At 21.5% G+C, this 19,748-nt stretch overlaps 2 protein-coding genes across 5 annotated transcripts; one reads left to right on the forward strand and one right to left on the reverse strand.

Annotated features, from left to right (window-relative positions):
- Positions 1–1,005: 1,005 nt before the first annotated feature.
- On the reverse strand, positions 1,006–2,249 carry LOC552586 (cytochrome c oxidase assembly factor 7 homolog). Its single transcript, XM_624961.5, has 3 exons — positions 1,990–2,249; positions 1,795–1,929; positions 1,006–1,612 (listed from the first exon to the last, which is right to left on the reverse strand). Exons 1-3 carry the CDS (start codon positions 2,090–2,092, stop codon positions 1,149–1,151), a joined length of 702 nt encoding a protein of 233 aa, XP_624964.1. The 5' UTR covers positions 2,093–2,249; the 3' UTR covers positions 1,006–1,148.
- On the forward strand, positions 2,184–14,127 carry LOC411814 (kinesin 2C). 4 transcript variants are annotated; one of them, XM_016913080.2, is made up of 7 exons: positions 2,184–2,276; positions 4,686–4,757; positions 8,178–8,953; positions 9,446–10,138; positions 10,600–11,102; positions 11,985–12,466; positions 13,696–14,127. In XM_016913080.2, exons 1-6 carry the CDS (start codon positions 2,202–2,204, stop codon positions 12,392–12,394), a joined length of 2,529 nt encoding a protein of 842 aa, XP_016768569.2. In that variant the 5' UTR covers positions 2,184–2,201; the 3' UTR covers positions 12,395–12,466; positions 13,696–14,127. The 4 variants fall into 4 exon arrangements, with proteins under 4 accessions (XP_016768569.2, XP_395281.5, XP_006557385.2 ...); XM_395281.6 differs by having other exon boundaries at positions 2,264–2,397; XM_006557322.3 differs by lacking the exon at positions 2,184–2,276 and adding an exon at positions 2,281–2,397 and having other exon boundaries at positions 4,686–4,995.
- Positions 14,128–19,748: the final 5,621 nt, after the last annotated feature.

Raw genomic sequence — 19,748 nt, forward strand, 5'->3', positions numbered from 1 at the left:
ATTTATTATTTCTAATTTTTCTTTTTAAAAACTATTACTATTATTATGATAATATAAGAGAAAATTAATTTTTTTAATATTAAGGAAATTGATTTATACAGAAAATTTTTTTTTTAAATTTTTATTTTTATTTTATTTTAATTTTATTTTTATTATTTTTATTTTTTTTCTTTTATATTATATGTATTTTCTACTAACTTAAAATAAATGGTAATTTTTCATTTGTCATACTTACCTTTGATAATACCTTTAATAAATTGAATTAATGGTGTCAATTTAATATAAAAATTATTGATATTTTAAATAAAAAATAAAAAATTGTATAATTCAAAAACTGCTTATTAAATTAGATATAAATATAAAAGCTATAAAAAATGAAACAAATTGCACATTTCTATTTATATAAATGAACATGAAGAACATGAAAAACATGAACAACAAAAATTGTTATTTGTATTTAATTTTAAATAATTTAACACAGCAAACATAAAAGATTTCTACAAATTTCTCATTAAAGATAGTGTATTAAATCACAAATTGCTATTAAACAATAATCTGTATATAATAGTTTGCAATGTAATTAATAATAATTATTTGTTAATTTGTTTTTAAAATTTCTATTAAAGACAATTATAACTTTCTTTAATTGGGTTTATTTTTATCACTAAAGAATGCAATAATGTATTAATAAATGTACTAAACATTATTAATTAATAGCAACTTTTAATTTGACTACAAAACTATAAAACAAAGATTGAGTATATAATTTTTATCATTTCTTATGATATAAAAAAAAAATCTTTCAAAATTTGATAATCAGGTCTTAAAAAGTCAATTTAATAATAAATAATTCATGCTCATTTGTTTATATTATATATATGTGCAATTTGATAAATATAATAAAAATAATAGAAATATTTTGAGTTTATAAAATTTTTAAATAATTAAATAATGAAGATAATACTTTAATAAAGACAAAAATCTCTCATAGAATTGAGATCATAATTTGGTACTTATAAAGTTATATCTTTGTATAATACATATGTTCATTGAATAAAAGATTACAAGATTAATCATTAATATCTATTACATTTACTACAAAATTTTATCTTTATATCTACTATACACAATATAATAATAACAAAAAATTAAAGATTAATACCCTGATGAAATTTTATTGAATTTCTATTTTGTTGTAATTCCTTCATTATTTCTTCAGCTCGTAACCTAAAAGTGTTTGCCAATTCTGTATTTTGTTGCACACCATCACCCTTTTTGTGCATTAAAGATACATTGGCGCATGCATAGGGATTGTTCAATTCACAACACTTTAATGATAATACATATGCTTCCTTTAAATTTTTTTCTATAATTCCTTCTATGCCACTTAAGAAAATGCCTGATAAATAAAAACAAGCTTTCTCTTGGTTAGCATCACAAGCCTTTCTTAGCAATTTAATTCCAAGGGAAATCTGAGAATCCTTGCTTGATTCAAGTTTTGTTTGAGATAATGCAAGAGCACCTGCATGAAGACAACCTCTTGGATCACTATTATCACAACCTTTTTGCATGTATTTGAATGCCTCTATAGGATCCTTTGCACATTCTTTACCTATATGAATTCAATTTATTTTACAAATAATAAATAATTTAATCAATGTTAATACTAATATTAACACAAAAATTATTAAAAATAAAAAATAATATGTAATATCATAAATTGTATTTGATAAATGAAAATATTAATCTTCACAATATATTATTCTATGCGCTACTTACCTATGCTTTACTTACCTATTACTTTATAATCACCATATTTTGTACAACTTCTTCCATAATTGAATTCATCACAATTATTTTTATATATTTTTATTGCTTCTTTAGAATCTTGTTTAATAGATTCGTTATAATCACCCAATAAATGGCAAACTATTCAAAAACATAAAATATTATAAAATATGAGGTTAGAATCATTAACGATTTCATTACCTTCAGGTTTTTTCTCATTTAAACATCCAAATTGATATTCTATATGAAGATTTTTTAAATATTCTTGCACTTCTTCACTACTTTTGAGATCATATTTTGCCATTATTTAAATATTTTGGAATCACAAGTTTAGATCAAAATTATCAATAAGATAAGCACATGGTTTCCATGTGGAAGACCAATCACGATGAAATGACGTGCGTGCGCATCCTATGATTTTTCAAATGAGCGCAAGTCGACACGAAGATATTAGTAATTCACACGTTGGAACCTGTTTGTCAGTTCAGGTGTGCTTGTCATGCGGTATACTATACATGTCAAATTATTCTTAAACTATACATGAAAAATTATTTCTCATAATTGTAAGATAATTTATATGTTAAGGAAGAAAATACACGTTACATTAAAGTGAGTAACGAAAAAATTTATTAATACTTTTTAGTAAAACTTAATATAAATTGTTTATAATAAAAATTTATATTCTTTTATTCTTTTTGTTAAAATTTGTTTGAATTGCATATTAATTGTTTTGATATCAAATATAAGGTTATCAAATTATATTGTTTTATATGAAAATCTTAAGATTTTAAAATATATATGTAAAAATGATAAAAAAAAAATTAGAATTGTCTTTTTTTGTTAAAAATTTTGTATTTTCTTCTAAAATTTATGTTAACTAATTTTTCACATAATAAATAAAAATAAAATATTTTATTAATTCAAAAAAGAATCTAATGAAATATAAAAAGTAAAACAAAAATTATAAATAAAATGTACAAAATTTCTTTGATCATTTAAATGTATTGAATATGTATTTATATTAAAATGTATTTAAACTATTTAAATAAATATGATAAATGAAAAAATTTATATATGATGCGCATCATGATATAAAGATATTCAAAATTACATTATTCCAAACGTTTCTTCTATTATGTTAATTTTCAGAATTATCAAAACATTTATTTGATTAGAAGACGGCCTTTTTATTTTTCCTTTATGATTAGAATTCACATATATATTATCAAGCGTAATGTAGAATAAATTTTATGTGGATCTTCAACTTTCAACTTCATTCTCGATGTATCGTAATATATATATATGTGTGTATATATTTATGTACTTTTGTATCTAACTACTTTCGTATAACTTTTTTTGACATGAGAATATCAATTAACTACCTGTATAGGATTATAATGTATATCCTATATAAACTACTTATATAGGATAGTAAGTACTTTCATATTCATCTATTAATCTTTTGTCCTTGACCTATTTACATATTTACTGTCTGTCCAATTTGATTGATATTCTGATTCTATGCAATTATATATAGATAGCTTTAAATGACATGATAAATAATTGATTATATTTACAACTTATTTAATGTTTTTTACATATACTTATAACGCATATATTAGATATCTTTATTTATGTATATATATGTATAAAATATTTTATTTTCAGTTTATCTATTATTTATTTTATCTGTAATAATAAATAAAACATTGAATATTAATAATTAGATCTTAAGAAAAAAAATAGAAATAATTTTTTAAAATGATGTATAGATCTTAAACAAATTAAAATTATTTCATTATTTTCAATATATAACATAATAATTAAATAATTTTTTAATAATTTTCAATAATATAATTTTTATATTATTTTTTAAAATAATTCAGTACATTATTTCATATTATACTTTCATATTATAAATAATAGTTTAAAATTTATATATAATATATCTACTTATGATATATATATATATATATATATTATATATTATATTTAATTATAATTTTAAACTTTAATTATCAAATTTTTATTATATTATATAATCTCAAATAATATGTTTCACATATTTCATTCAAATATAATTCTATGATCACGTACTTACACAAAAGTAGATGTACGAGTATATGTCATAATTTAAGATGATTCAACGCTTAAGTGGATTCAAGGGCAACACACACATTCTATCAAGACATAAATAGAATAGATAATAGAATATTTAATATTATAACTAAAAATTATTCAATTCTTAAAAAACATATCGACTGATATTTTTCTACTGATATGCTTCTAATGACGTCAAAAATTACATAAAATACTTCTAATTCGAAAAAAATTTATTTAAATTAACTATTAACTACATTTTTTAAACTTTCAGATTGATATTCTATTCAATTTGAAATAATTTTCAGTTTTTTAATATATATTCGACTTCTTTTTTTTCGAAATAAATTCACATTCTGTTTTTTTCATTTTTTATTTTTTACATTATTTTTATGCATGTTGTCGCTTTTTGATATAGCGATTTTGAAATATATATTAATTATAAACTAAAAATTTATAAAAACACATAAAAAATTGATGTAATTATATTAATAGTATTAATACATACGAATATGTATATTTCAAAATTTATAGAAATTAAATAAAAATTATAAAATAAATTTTATATTAAATTAAGATTAACACTATCTAATATTAATCCATTATTATTATTATTATTATTGACCTTATTGATTTTTCCTATATACAAACGTTTTTAATTTTTATAATTTTAAAAAATATATATTCTATAAAATAAAATAAAATTTATTGCGTATTTCGTCTTTGTTAAAATTCGTCTGTACAACACCAAACTTGATTGCAAGAGGGAGTCTGATTTAGTTTCTTTTCATCTCTAGATGAGCGAGTCTGTGAAAGTGGCCGTAAGATGTCGGCCAATGAATGCTCGAGAGTTGCAACAGGGATGCAGGGTACGTTCATAGTGAAGAAGACCACAATGAATACAACGATGCTTCAAAATTTGTATGCACTTATATGAATCAATCAACCAACATGCACTGTGATGCTTCTATTTTTCTTGTTTTGTTTATCTCTTGAAAATATGTGGAAAACTCATTGTTCTATTGAACGCATTGTAGCCTAGCGACCATATCAAAACATGCGACTGACATGCATTAACGCTACAATGTTCATGTTTGATTTTTCATGGTATGTTCTTTTGTAAATTTCTTTTTTTTTTTTTATCTAAGTTGATCGGATACATGATATCAATTAAATATATCAAATCGTGATTTAGATTGCTATGAAAAGTTTTTTTCATTTAAAATTTTGATAAAAAATTTTATGATGTTTAACTTGGCTATTTCAATAGAAAGTTTCTTTCTGATGTTTTCTTTTATTATTGCAATTTTATTTATGCAATATGATGTGATTTTAAAGATTCAAATTATAAGAATATTGATATAATTAAAGATCGAAAAATTAAATTTTCTAACAAATTATTTCTTTAGTTTCATAATATATAATTCTATAAGATTATTTTATAAAACGTTGTTCCGTACTGATTTCAAATTTAATTTCATTTTAATAAAAGTTTTGGAAATATATTTTTAATATTTCATAAAGATTTCATTATATATATATATATATATATATATATATATAATATATTATGTATTATGTATTAATAATTTATTAATATACTATCTATATACTATTATACATAGTACATTATATATATTAAATTGAATAGTCATTAAATTATCTCTTTAATATAACAATTATGAATTTAATATATATATGTATAAAATTTAAATTATATATATAAGATATTAATTATATATCGTTAGAAATTTTTTTTAAAACATAACAAAATTAATTATGATATAAAATATCATAATAAGAACTTTAGTTTCTATTAAATAAAAAAATTAGTTAAATACTATAATTAATGAATTCAAAAATTTACACTAAAAATATTAAATAAAAATATCTTTTATTTTTTATATTTCTTTTCATCCCATTATTTTTCAACGATATAAATATAAATTTCAAGAAATATTATAATAAAATATTATAATAAACTAGTTCATTTATATGAACAATTATTGATTATTTCATTTTTCTATGTTTTATTAGATAATAAAAATAATTTCTATATATAAAATTGTATGCAAGATTTATATTATAATTCCTTTTTTTTAACTTTGAAAAATATAATTAATTTTATTACAGTGGCATTTTGTATAAAAAAATTATTATATTTATTATTTATTATTAAAATATTAAAAATTATTTAATTAATAATTCAAGAAAAGAGTCAAGAAAATTTATCTGACTGACTTTTAATAATGACTCATGTAAGTCTAACATACACGCGCATTTCATTGCAGTGTGTCAACCACGTGTATCGTTATGCATAAGCATAAAAGAAAAATACGAAAAAAAATAAAGTGGTGTCATAACTATAGCTTTCCATCGATTTGGCATATATTCCACTCTATCGATAAGCAACATTCACATACTATATGAAAAAGATATGCGCAACGTCAATTCAATACCGCTATCTATGCACCGTGTATACACAGATCAGCTTAGCGTGCTGTTACCTTCTGAATATATTATGGAATAGTAAATTTAATGACGACTTAACGTTCACGAAGCTTCGTGATATATTTAGTCATGAAGAACATTGATAAACATTCTATGAGAATGAAAAGTTAATATTTGAAAGGCAAAATATTAATTTTTTCTTTTATTGTTTAAAAATATAAAATATAAACTTTATTTTTTATATATTTATTTAAATTTTTATAATTTAGGAAATGTAGGTTATGTAAGAATGCAGAAAGATAAAATGAAAGATGGTTAAATGGTTTACTAAGGAAAAAAATTATTGGGAGAAACGTTCATTATTTACTTCTTAATATATTTAGTAAGTTTAATTTTCAATTGTTATCTTTAATTCGTGGATCATTACAATGATATTAATTACTTTGAAGTAATATCTAATTTTAGATTATAGTATTTTGTTTAGAAATAAATATTTATTGATTGCTATCGCAAAAAATATAAATATTTTATCTTAAATAACGAAATAGTAATTATTATAACTTAATAATATTAATTATAAATTTTTAAATATATTATATTTCATTATATTTGATTTTTTTTATAATGCGTATTGAATTGAACTGATTAACAGAAAAATTATATTTCTATATTGAATTCTTTATTCTTTATTCTTTTTCATTTCATATTTTTTTAATAATGTTTTAATAATATTTAATATTTATATTTATATAGATTTAAACATAAAAATTTTAATCAAAAAATTTTTTATAAACATTATTTAAGTAGATTATCAGTAGATTTTATAGAATATTATAGAATATTAAAAAATATTTTATATTGATTTTTAAAATATAATAGTAATATTTTAAATAAAAAATGTATATATATATATATGCATATATATATATATATATATATATATATTTGTACAAAGAAGAATTATTATTGCGTTATTATTTCCACGAAATTGAATCAATAACAATATAAACTGATGTTTCATGAGTAATCACGTTTTATTAACGTTCGTATAAAATCAAAGGTCAATTGATTAAATTTTATAGAAAGATAACGATAAGTAAATATTTTATATATTTTACAATACTCCTTATGTTATTAATTTTAGGAATAAATATATAAATATATAAAAAAATATATTTTTTTTAATCATTTGAATGATTTATTTTTATAATTTTATAATTTTATAATTTATAAAATTTTTATAATGCATTTATGAAAAAAATAATTATCAAAATCTTAAAAATATTTATTTTCCTTTATGACTTATTCTTAGAAGAATATATATTTTTACATATTTATAAATATATACAACAAAAGTTAAGAAATAAATCAATCAAAGAATTTCTTTATTTTCTGAAATCAATTAATAATAAAAATAACATAAAAAGATAACAGCCCATATATCGATAAGTATTGAAGATTTTTTCCAATATATTAAAAATTAAAAATAATATTGAATTAAAAAAACAAAATAAAATTATAGAACAAAAGTAAAAAAAATTTTTTTAAATTATATAAATTATATAATATTTTTAAATTATATATAGTAGATATGTAAATATTTATAATTTCCATGAAATTTTAATAAAATGTTAAATAATAATCTTTAGATTTGAATGCATACTATCTATGCATCATTGATACGATTAATCGAAATATTATATAAAATTTCTGACGAAACTTTCATGATTTTTTGCATTAATTCCATTACTTTGGAAAGAAATAACTTCTTACTTAATGTTTATATATTCTTCTCTTTGTCTCAAAATCTCAAAATTCACTTATTTTTATTTTCACAGAATGTAGTAACAATCGATCCTCCATCAAAATGTTGCACCCTCGAGTGTCCAGCTACTGGTACCGGAAATGGCAAGGTGTACCAGTTCGATGCTGCCTTCAATCCCGAGGCTACCACCGAATCAGTCTACGATAATGTCGGCTCTGTCATTGTAGAAGCTGTCTTAGATGGATATAACGGCACCGTATTTGCCTATGGACAAACGGGTTGCGGGAAATCGCACACGATGCGAGGATTCATCGAACGCACTTTGGATCACATCTTTGAGGCAACATCGACAGCCAGTGCAGAAATGAGATATCTAGCTTTGCTCAGTTATCTGGAAATTTACAACGAACGATTAAGAGATCTTTTACAAGATGGGATGAGCAATATGTTGACTTTGAAGGAAGATCCCAATCGTGGAACATACGTAGCTGGTGGTTTAAAAGAAGTTACGGTAAAGGATGCGGCGGAATGTGCTCGATTGGTTGAGCAGGGTGATAGGAGAAGAGCTGCTGCGGCTACTAAAATGAATGCAGCCAGTTCTAGAAGCCACGCTGTGCTGACTTTATCTTTGGAAACTTTAGCTATTAACGAAGAAGATAGCAAAGCTGAGAATACAGTGAAAAGAGGAAGACTTCATTTGGTGGATCTAGCTGGATCTGAAAGACAGGCTAGGACTGGAGCTACTGGGGATAGATTGAAAGAAGCAGCTAGTATTAATTTAAGTCTATCTGCTTTAGGAAATGTGATCAGTGCTTTGGCTGCTGGTCATGGAAGACATGTGCCATATAGGTACATGTTAAAAAGTTGTTATAAATTAGAATATAAAATAGAAATTGTTATAAAATAGCTATAAATTAGAATTTTTATAATACATTCATTCGAAAAATTAGGAGATCTGTTAAATTTTGAAATTTTCAAATATTATTAATTCTTGAATTAGTTTTGTGAAAAATTATCATTATAAAAATCTATCTGGATCAATCTTTAAAAATGATTTTTACTTTTTTGAATTAGATTTTTATTAAAAAAATAAAAAGTTAAAAATAATAAAACTTTTTATTAAAATTCAAATAATTTCATAAACTTTAAAAAATATTTCTTGTAATTTATTTTAAAATAACCGCTAAAAAGATATTATTATATAATTTATTATTTCCCCTTATATTTTTGCATTTTAGTTTTGTAATTAAATATACAAGTATATTGGAGCAAAATATATATGATATATATTGGAATAACTATCAGTTATAAAATTATCAAATTTTAAAATTCCTTTTCCAGAGATAGTAAGTTGACAAGGCTATTAAGGGATAGCCTCGGTGGGAACGCAAGAACGTTAATGATAGCCTGTATAAGTCCAAGTGATGTGGATGCAGAGGAAACATTGAGTACCTTGCGGTATGCAGCCAGAGCTCGATGCATCAAAAATAAACCTGTAATCAACGAAGATCCAAAAGATGCACTATTAAGACAGTATCAATTAGAATTGCAACGTCTAAGAAAATTACTTGAGATAGGTGATCATTCGTTAATAAAAGAACCTTTTATTAACCAAGAAATTGACGATGAAAAAATGATCAAGCAAAAAGAATACGCGGAAGAGATGGAGAGGTTGAAAAAACAATGTGAACATTCTAATTTATCCGCTCAAAAACTTCGAGAAGAATTGAAGGCCTTGAAGATTTATAATGGAACTGGTGCTGTTGATAACAGTTTAAAACTTGTTTCTCAGCAGCCAATGGACGAACAGGATTTAGAACGTGAGGAAAGGCGAAGGAAGAAACGAGAAGCTGCTATGCAAGAAGTGCTGAAAAGGTTGGAGAAATTAACTATCGGGGGAGAAGAGCAAGGTAATACGGAATTGCAAAGGCGAAGGGAGAAAAGGAGGAAAAAACTCGAAACTCTTGCTTCGGCACTCGAAACAAGTGCTCAGGAAGGAAATGGATGCGTTTTTCAAGTCTATGGTCAGCTTAGGTTAGTAATAAAAGGAAAAGATATATTTATTTAGATAAATACATAGAAATAATTTTTTAAAAATTTTCTTTTGAATATAAAATGTAATTCCATATTATATACTCCATAACATATTTTTATATAAATTTTCAATTTTTTGTATAATTCCTCATTTGAATATTTTTATTATTGTTTTATTAAATAAAAAAAAAGTAAATAAATATAAAAAAAATATCAGCACTTTGAAAATTAAAGTTATATCATCAGTTATATCATAATAAAAAATATTTTGATTGATTCATTAATAAAAAAAATAATTGTAAGAGATAATATTGATAAATTCAGAATTTTCTAAGAGAGTATATATTCACACAAAACATTATTCATTAATCAGTGAACATTTTCACGTTACATTATTCAAAACAATTTAATAATTTCATCTGAAATTATATTTTTTTATATTTATTTCATTCATTATTCAGATCCACAGAAGATGCTTTGAAACGTATGGCAAAACGAGTGAAACAATTAGAAATAGAAGCAGCAGATCTTCAAGCTTCTTGGGATGCGGAGCGACGCGATCTTCTACGCAGAGAGCTTCTCATATCTCAAATATGCGACGCGATGATTCCTCATCTCCGACCCGGATGTCCATTTCGAGATGTTGCTACTGTCAGATCTGCGGCTACTTGGTGCGATGAGTTAAATCGTTGGAGGCTACCAGATGTATCGCCGCATATTTCTCTTCCTCCAGCATCGTTAATACCTAAAGATAATATACAATATAATATATTGCCTTCCAAATCTGATCTCAACAATAATAATAATAATAGCAAAGACAATGAGGATGAAATTGAAAATGAAGCTCATAATGAGGAGAATAGTGAACAAGAAGAGATTAAAAAACCGGATATCGTCGATACGTATTTTCGACGAAATAGAATCGACAAATTGTTAGCTCGTGTGAAAGAAGCAAAAACTTTTGGTGAGCATGATATAATATAAATGTATATGATGGAGTTTAAAAATCGAGAATATTATCAAAAATAATTATTAAAAATTTCTAACTAAATTTTAAGTTTAGTATACGAATTGTTGAAGAATTTTTGAAATTAAAAAATACGACATGTATCCTAAAAATTATTTTTAAATTGTATGCACGTATAATTTTTTAATATACAGTCACAGAAATTATCAATTATTTAAAATATAATTCTTAATTTAAATTATTATCAATATATAATAATATAAATAATAAGATGATAAATATTTATTAAAAATAATTTTTTATAATAATATATAATCTTATATAAAATGTTTTTATATATGTACAAATTATATATGCATAATATAAATTAGAAATTATATTTTAGAAAGGATATATTAAAGTTACATATTGATCGAAAATTTTTAATGAATACTGTTTGAATAGAGAAATTTTATAGGTGAAAGTTGGATTGTTATAGTAAAATCATGTAGCAAAATGTGAAGTTCATTGCTTGGAAATTTAAAATTTGCAAATTAATATATTGAAATTTCAAAGTTTAAAGATCTATCAATGTAAATATATAATTTATATGTTTATATATATATCTATTAATATAAAATATAAAAAAACATAACAACTAATTTTTTGAAAAAATTAAAAAAATTATAATTTGTTATATTTTAAATATAATACAAAAATTAGTTTTTTCACAATAATAAAAATAAGAAAAATCAAATCAACGATTTAAAAATGTTTATTATTTAAATTTTTTTCACAATAATTTCTTGAGAATACATTGTTTTTAAATTTTTCTTTGTTGCAAAACTAAAATAATTGTATAATTGTGTTATAAATTCAATATTTATAATCGTATTGCAGAACTCGGCAACAGATTGAGTAAATCAGGCGGTTCCGAGGACATCATTCCGCTTGGAGGCAATCATCTTCAACTGAATGCGTTGAATTTGCAAACTAGCGCGCCAGTGATAGGTGACTTGAATGGTTACAGACCTAGTCAACGTCTATCGACTGGGCGAATGAGTCGACCAAATTGGATGTCGGAAGAAAATTCAACAAATAAAATTTCTTTTGTCAATCAGACGATAAAACGAAATCCGCCGCGAATTTTGGAAGCTTTGCCCTTGTATCCACAAGGTACAAATGGCGCGTTTAAAAACAAGTCCATCTCGGAGAGGATATCCGATAAACTTTCGTCGAGATTCATTCAGAACGAAGTGAATGATAATCATTCAACATTAGTTGAACACGCTCGTTCCCCCATGTATTGAAATTGAAAGTGCAAAAGCGATGATAATCGGGGACAACGGACTAGGATGATATCGTGAGAGACTGTGATTAAGGTTCGTTATAGTTAATTTAAAATCAATTGATTATTCAAGATCGTAATATTTAATTTATCCTCAATTTTTGAATTTTCCTTTTTATATGAATTCTTTCAATCCTTTTTCTTTTTTAAATTGATCTTCTTTTTATTATAACTCACTTATTTAAATATTAGATACTTTTTACTTTATTTTAACCTTTATATAAATAACTACTTTATATTCAACTTTTGTAATTTTTATCTGGTTTTTATTATATATAAAAAAAATTTTAGCATATTTTAGCTTTTATGTTTTTATTTATATATATTTTAATTTACTATGAGATACATAATTAATGAAAAATTTATGCAATAGACTTCGAATGTAATAATATCTCAAATAATATTTTTTTTATGTGTTTCACAATAGAGAAAATCTTGAGCTGTTAACTAATCTTGGACAGATTACAACAACATATTAAATGAATGATATTCATTTAATGTATGATACATATAATTATCGTATCAGATTATATTAACACATATGTTAGTATTCTTAAAGCATTTACAAATACAATCATATTTTAATAAAATAAACTATTTTATATATATATATATGATAGATAATAGTAATTAATATTTTAAAATTAATAGTAATTTATATCTGATGTAAATTGATTTTATACATATTATTATATGATGATATTACATATGATTTAGATTCTCGGTAGAAAAATAATTATAAGCATATAAATAGAAATTATCATTCTGTTCTGCGAATTATTTCAATTCGTTCATAATAAGAATGATCTAATAAATGACTAAACAATAAATTTTTTACGATATAAAAATTATTATTATTTGAAAATTCTTTTAGTATATTTAGTTTATTTAGTTTTAATGAAAATTTCATTAACTTGATATTTCATAAAATTTCATGAATTTTTTTATAGAAAAATTAAATTTAATTTTCAACAATTTACTAACATATATTAAATAATTAGAATTACGTATATACAATAATTATACATAATGATGATTTTATATATTTATCATTAAAAAGTTTAATCATGAAAAATCTGATAAAAATATACAAAATGTCGTAATATTTCCAAGTTATATAGTTGTAAGATAATATCTTTCAAGGACTTTTAATATATTTAGATAAAACCGGTTCTATACACAATTTACCAATTAATTTCAGTTCACAAACATCTACTCATGAAAAAAACAGTAAAAATTAATTTCATCGATATTTTTTTACAGGAAACAGCGTTTAAAACTTGTGTCAACACAATGGAATAAATGTTCTGCCGGTTTTCGTACTTGGACAACATAGATCGCGTGTGAATTGCTTTTCGTTATAAGAAGATAGTCATTTAATGAATAGCTCTTGACCTCCAATGTTTCTTAACGCTTATTTAACATTTCTACATTTCCGTAGAATTTTAAAAACATTTTTAAAACATAGAACTTCAAAAATTGTTAACAAGATGAATCAAGATATGAAAGATTTATTTTTTCTTATTTTTGAAATATTATTTTATTTTGTATATATTCAGAGATTAATGGTTGATCATTAGCGATATTATGTAATTTTGATTTATCTTTTTGCATGGAAAAATTTTTTATCTTAAATTAAATATTATTGAAAAATATAATTTAAAAATAATAAAAATTAAAATTAAAAAAAATATTAGAGGAAAAGGCATTAATCATGTATATCTGATTGAGATTTGTAATATATTTAATTAAATAAATATATATTAAATTTAGTTAATCTCTTATCTATAAAAATAAAGAATATTCTTATAATTATTATAAAATATTTTAATATTACATTTTACATTAAGATTATTATAATTCAGAATATTCCTTAAAAGAAAAAATTATACAAAAATTGAGTAATTGAACAAATGAAATTGTATAAATTTAAAATTTCTAATAATCTAAATATCTTTAATGATAGTACAAATTCTTACAAAATTATCATTAGTTGGTGACCAATTTCTAAAAAAATATACAATTATTCAATTTGTAAAATATACACACTTTATTACATATCTTGAAAATTACAAAATAATATTTATTTTCCATTTTTATATAAAAAAATGTTCAATTATGACTTAAATTATATGCAATCATTGAGTTGAAATCAGTACATTGGATGTAGAAATATACTTTCTACATTTCTAAAATTCAGTACTCTATGTGCGCGAAGTTTATGTAATCCAACACACTTTTTAGGGAAATCTAATTATGAAAAAAGAAAAAAGATATAACGAAACAGAATTTCCAAATCAGATAAAATTAACGATGAGGTAAAAAAGGAGGAACTTTAAAGATAGTCGCGCAATGGCGAAAAGCAATGATCACGGTTGCCTGGCGATGATTCGTTGAAATATTTTTCGAATGTTGTTAGTTTGTGCTACACCGATTTATCATTTCACAATAAAATTCATTGCGAAATGTCCGTCTTTCTCGGGAGAGAATTCAGATATACAAACTGCGGCGTTTCACTTGACACATGCGCCATTAAAAAAGTGCCAGAGAAAGGATCAATCTCGTAAAAGTGTATTTACTGACCGATCCGCATCATAGTTGTATGAAATTCTTGTACATAAAGGATTGTTTAATTTTTATGCGATTATGAATAAAAAAAAAATGTGAAACATAAAAAGCAATTATATAATAGAATGGAAATATAATTTTTATTTTTCATGATTATTTTTTTATTCTTTATTTATTATTCTAGAATAATTCTTATGGAATATTTATTTTTTTTAAGAAATTTATATTTTGTATTACAAAGTCAATGATTCAATTCAATAATTTTATAATTTTTTATAATTCTATTAAATGTATAAATTAATTTAATTAAATTAAATTAAAAAAAATTCAAAATTTTATTTATGTATATTGTTTTTTCTCTTAGTATGTTGCCCTTTTTTTTTAAAATAAACTTTATAATAAAATGTATACAAACAATGAAACAATGTTCAATCGATTTTACAGAAGAAATAATTGATCATTTTATTTTTTAACATTATCATTTTAACAAATGTTGAGATAATAATAATAATAATAATTTAATTAAATTCTTTTAAATATTAATGTAATTTTTTTAATATTTAAAAATTTACAAATGTAATTAAGAATATATGTATATGATAAAATTGATTTTTATAATAAAAATGAGTTTTGAAAAATGATAATAAAATTGACTTTTTTATCTCATTCTTATCTCATTCTTTAGAGTAAAAGTATCTAATAGAGTAAAAGTATCGTTGCTGACTGATCCTCACAAGACTGCACTTTTTTCATCTTTGTGTAAAAACTATTTTATGAAAGTTTAATTACAAATGTTTCAGATAACAGAATGAAAAATAGAAACAATCTAATCAATCTAAACAATCTAATCAAAAAAACAATATTTGTTTTATATTGTTTTTAAAAATAAAAAAATAATACATATTTTTAAAAAATTATAATAATAAATATTTTTTTTATTAATTAAAATAAATTTAAAAAAAGAAAATTCTTAAATATTATATATGTAAATATAATATAATATTATATATATATATATATATATATATATATATATATATATATATATATATAATTCTTAAATATTATATATATAAATATAATATTTTTTGTCTTTATATAATATAATTTTTTCTGGTTACAAAGGTATCATTAATTTGTTTTTGTAATACTAGATAATAAGTAAATATAAAAAATATTATATCATCTTATATCATCTTATCCATTAATAAGAAAGATATACATTTTAATGTTAACAAACCGATAAAAAAAACAAGTAAAAAAATAAATAACAAGGATAAAATCATAAGGTTATATAATGATCATGAAAATTGAATCGTACAAAGAAAAAATCTTCTCGAAACTCTTCTCTTTAATTATAATGAAAATAGATTTAAAATTTATTAACGAAATAGAAATTTATGAATAAAAATATGTATTTTTAAATAAATAATAATATAATTATAAATAATAATATAAATATAATTATCATATTAAATAAATAATAAAACTTTTAACTAATATTAATTATATATAGATTCTAAATAAATATTAAATTTTAATTATATTTATATTTGAAATTAATCATGTTAGAGTGAAATCACAATAAAAATTTTATCAAAAAATTATCGTGATATAGCTCGTCCATTTCATCGTAAACTTTAAATGTAAATATTCAAAGAGAATGAAAGCGAATGATGGAGGAAACCAGCTTGCTGTGTCATGTAGCAGTGATACTTTTACTTTCTCTGTTCTGCACAAAACGCAAAACATCGTCCACGAGATTGGTAAAAGCCGAAAGGAGTCCGCTTTCTCTCTCGTCCTATCTTGAGATATCGAGACGTAGCCATCTCTCTCAAAATCCATTTGATGAATGACTTATATCCTTGTGATAAACAATTTCGATAATGATCTTAATTCGTAACATTTAATATCTAGTTCTTCATCCAATCAAACAACTTTCTTTAGATATTGATTATCTCTTAAAATTATTAATTCCTATTAGCAATAGTTCAAATTGAACATTACATATATAAAGAATTCAAACATTGATTATTATTAGATTGCTTCAAATGCTATGATTTTACAAATATAATAAAATTATATATTTAGTAGTAAAATTTTATTAATTTTACTAATTTTTACTTAATTATTAATTAATTAAAATAAATATATCTAAAAATAAAAACATTAAAAAAAAATGCATTTTCAAATATCTCAAAAAAGCAATTAAATGATAAATAGTAAATAATATTATTATTTATATTTCAAATTATTATTATTATTATTCAACGATAATTATACCGTTATGTAAATGTTTGTTAAAGATTTTTATTTTTGAAAATATTAAAAAAGTTTATCATTGTCTTTTAGATTATATTCTCTTAATACTCTACAAGATTTTAAATTTGAACAAAAATTTTTATCTTAAAATTTTTGGAAAATTTCCGCGTCATCATTCTCCTTTTTATTAGGAGAATATGATTGGATAATATGTACGATATAAAAATATTTTTTTTAAATTTAAAGTACATATTTTATATTTATCACTTTATGCTGCTATATTTTCAAATAAAGAAAAAAAACATTTTTCAATCGATTTACATAACTTTAAAATCTCTTACAAATAACTTGATTAATCTAAACTATGGAAATTAGTATTCTTAAATTACAGAAATTAATGTATTCTTATAAATTATCATATTTTCAGAAATTAAGCAAAATATATATATAAAAAATATATATGTTACATACATATATACATAAAAAATTTATAAAATAGAGTTGCTGTTCTGCATATTTTAAAAAAGATTTCTTGTTTCTTCTAATTACATGTTACTTACAAAATTATAAAATTACTATATACATATACACGAATATTATTGATGCAATTTATTTATTATTTTATTCATTTCATTCCGAGATCAAATTAGTATTAGAATGTTTCTTATCATTTCCATTTTATTTTTTTTCTCCCGGTATCTAAAAAGAAAAAATTTACTATAGAATTTTTTGAAATATAAAATCGATGAAATTTTTGGACTTAGAGTTATTTTATTATTAACCTAATAATTATTATTCTTGATTATTGATTAAAATTAATATATTACATTTATATCGACGAAATATTTCGACTATAAATTATTATTATCTTAATTTTATTCAATTGTATTATATAGCAATATTTACAAATGTTTATTATTAAAATAGAATATAGAAAAAAATATTTTTTTATAAAATTTGTTATATTTTCAAATAAAATATTTTAACAATTAAAATTATATTATGCATACCTTCAAAATTGTACCTTAAATATAAAATCCAGAATTTTTTCAATTTCAATTTATGTTTTGTTTATAGTTTCAACAATTAAATATGATCAATATAAATTAATCCATCTCGTTGTATTATCTTTTATATATCTATGAATCTTTTCTCACTTTGAAATATAAATTTTTAATAATGATAAATAAATAATTATTATATAAATGTCTAATCAAACATTAATTTTAATTGTATGTTTATAAACTAACCAAAAAAAAACAATACTTACTTGTATATATATTTGATATTATTTATTTACTTACAAATATATTATTATGTATTATATACTATTATATGTATTATATGTAATATATTTATTATATGTCCAATATATTAATTTTTTTCAAAATATCTCTTCTTTATTAATTCTATTTACACTATCACATATTCCCATTTAAATAATATTTAATATTTAATAGTTTATAAATAAATAATATTCAACTTAATTCTAAAATTGATACTTATTCATTTCGTTTATTCTAAATTATTATTAGATTTTCACCCATAAATTAGATCGAAAATATAGATCGAAAATTTCATTGATCAGTGCCATCTAGCGGATTGACAATGGAAGCTTCGACTTGTTAAGCGGAACACAGAACATGCAAGGAGGTATTTGAGGTGACGTCACGAAAAGGAAAGCAATATTATAAGAGAAGGATAGAGAAAACGTGCCACTATTTTTGGTTATACGGTTCCTAATATTTTCTAATATATTAAAAATTAATTAATTATAAATTTTCTAGTAAAAATTTCTACACTTTTAGATTCATATCTTGAAGTTCAAGTTTTCTACAAGTTTCTTGTATAAATTTGAACGATAAATTCTCTTTGATTAATTATTTATTAATTATTATCATAGAAAGTGTTTCAGTTACCGACAGTTCATATTCGTCAAATAATTCGAATAATCAATTTATTCGTTAAAATAAAAAATATAAAGAAAAGTTATATATTAAAATAAAAGAGGAAATAATTTTTTAAATGCACATATTTATATTTATATTTATATTCATATTATATTTATATTCAGAAATAAATCAAATATTAATGAAAATGTAATAAAAAACGCATTATAATTTGACGCATTGTAATTGATGCAATAATGATTAATATTAAATAATAAATAATTAATTAAAAAATTTCCCGTTAAAATTTATACGAGCTTTTTATTAAACTTATACGATAAAATCAACTTCAAGGTGATTATTATAATATCAAATAGAAATAATACACATAATATGTTTTTTATTACATTTTCATTAATATGTGATTTATTTCTGAATATAAATATATCCATTTAAAAAATTATTTCCTCTTTTACTTCAATGTATGACTTTTATTTATAATTTTTTTATAATTTTAATGAATAAATTGATTATTCGAATTATTTGACGAATATGAACTGTCGGTAACTGAAACACTTTCTATGATAATAATTAATA

Source organism: Apis mellifera, linkage group LG7, assembly GCF_003254395.2.
Source record: "Apis mellifera strain DH4 linkage group LG7, Amel_HAv3.1, whole genome shotgun sequence".
Taxonomy (NCBI): domain Eukaryota; kingdom Metazoa; phylum Arthropoda; class Insecta; order Hymenoptera; family Apidae; genus Apis; species Apis mellifera.